General features: G+C 48.8%; 1 protein-coding gene across 1 annotated transcript in view; it reads left to right on the top strand.

The window, feature by feature from the left end:
- The first annotated feature begins 18 nt into the window (after positions 1-18).
- Positions 19-2077, top strand: part of TMEM129 (transmembrane protein 129, E3 ubiquitin protein ligase) — a 19056-nt gene continuing 16997 nt past the window's right edge. Inside the window, 1 exon segment of the mRNA XM_009882567.1 lies at positions 19-202. Within this exon segment, the coding sequence (XP_009880869.1) occupies positions 19-202 (184 nt within the window).

The following is a 2077-nucleotide window of genomic DNA, read 5'->3' as shown; positions in this document are numbered from 1 at the left end:
GGCAGCCCCGGCCCGCGAATGAGAAAGCGGCATTCGGAACGCGTCCGCCAATCAGAAAAGCGCCCTGAAGGGGGGCGGGGACAGCCGCGATCCTTCGCCAACGAGCCCCCGCGGGAGTGCGCTCCCGCGCGGGGCATGTTGGGAAGTGTAGTCCGCGGGGAGGAAGGGCGCTCGTCATGGCGCCGCGCTGACGCGAGCAACGGTTGAACGCCTCAGCCCGGGGGCGGCCGGCAGCGAGGTCCCGCACCGGGCCCACGCTCGGGGAAGCGCACACCGGCTCTTGGGGGGAAAAAAAAAATGCGTGTTTGGTGTTCTTCGGGAAGAACCATGTGAAGTATCCGTGGTGTTACTGCTACTCCAGGATGAGGCCCCACACGACTGCATTGTCTCTGGGGGCTTTGTGTCTGCAAATCCTGAGGTAAATTATTCCACCCTTTGGCATGAAATTTTAGAAAAGCAAATTCTCAATACCCAAAATCCCTTTTTGCAATGGAAGGCGTGAAGTAAGAGGGCAGGGACAAAGCACTGCAGGCCCAGATGGATTGTCACAGACTGTAGTGTATCTCCTGGGCATCAGCCCTTCTCTCCTGTTGCTTTGTGGCCAGGGGAGGGCCAGGCAGGCACTTGCCCATTCCCACTGGTCCCTGCTACACACACACACACACACTTATGTCCACATAAAGCAAAACTGGGCAAGAATTTGAGATGTAGGCTCCAGTGTTCTCCTTGTAGGTGCTTGCTATAGAGGAATTGGGACTGAGGCCTATGCTGGGCCTGGCTTTGTAAAAGAGGTCAGCAAAGTAAATTTGGAGTGTCCCCTGAGACTCAGTCCTGTGGTGAGTTTATGAAATACTGTTGATACCATTAGGAGTCTTTAAAGGAAATGAAAGTTGCTGATGTGGAAATTAGTGCAGGATCAGCTCAGAAGCTGGAAAGCTTTTGGAAGAAGAGGGTCCACATTTAAATTTTGGTTCCATTCAGAGCTCCATGTTGATAAATAAATCCACGTGCACATCCATCATCTTCAGGACTTTTGCACAACTGTCCCATGTAGCTGTTACAGTATTTTGCCTCTCTTCCCCCCTTGCAACATAAACCCATGAGTCCCCTGTAGCCCCAGGTACATCCACAGCCTCTCAGTTACCTGCTTCAATAATCTTCTGAATAAAACCACAGAAAGAAACTTGCTGCCTCACAACCTGATTTTTATTATTTAACTTCAGAGTCCATTCTGCAAATTAAAACAGTCCTTACAGTTGAGTCATTAGACAGCAACAATGAAATGATTGTTAAAAGAATAAACTTGCAAACAATGATGTCTTTTAGAATGCAATATGATGCCCGTAATCCAAGCATAATTTTACTGATGCCTCCGTCTTATTCAAGAGGCACTAAACCACCATGGATTCCCGATCTCCATCAACAACAGTAACACATTGGCCATCTGCCAGCGTAAGATTTCACATTCCGGGGGTGGCATTTCCTATTTACTTAGCTCCCCGTCGGTAGTAGCATACAACATTGGATGTTGCTTTCTCTGCTGCGCTTCTCCAAATATGCAATTTCCCCTTTCTCTAGAAGAGACAAATACTGCAGTTTTGGGTTTATTACAGGGCGCAAGCAGGGGTTTTGTTGCATTCTAAGAAAAACAGCGATTCTTGTGGCTGTTATTATTTGTGTTTCAGTAGTAACCAAAGATCCCAGTCAGGCCTCTCTTGTTACTGTGTTTGAGAGCATACAAAGATATCTTAAAATCTCACTTTAAGGCCTTTTAAGACCTTATGTTTTGATCATTCTTTGAAGAAAATACTGTGTAGAATACACCAGGAAAAAAAAAAAAAAGTTTCTTCAGTCCCTGGAGTAAGACAGGCCATTTGCCTCCTTCAGAAGGACGCTGCCCCCACTCAGCAGAGCTCTTTTAAGTTCAGAACCGAGTTAGTTTCCTTCGCCAGGCCCGTGAAGCACAACCTTAGAAGCTTATAAAGCCTGAGGCCGCGGGGAGGGCGGGCTACTGGGAGATGCGAGCCCTGGGCAGCCAGGGGCGGAGTGAGAGGGTCGGTAGCCAGCTGGAGCGGGG

The sequence above is a fragment of the Charadrius vociferus genome, unplaced genomic scaffold, assembly GCF_000708025.1.
Source record: "Charadrius vociferus isolate BGI_N301 unplaced genomic scaffold, ASM70802v2 scaffold213, whole genome shotgun sequence".
In the NCBI taxonomy this organism is placed as follows: domain Eukaryota; kingdom Metazoa; phylum Chordata; class Aves; order Charadriiformes; family Charadriidae; genus Charadrius; species Charadrius vociferus.
The sequence above is the reverse complement of the archived record's forward strand: the minus strand, read 5'-3'. Positions and strand labels throughout refer to the sequence as shown.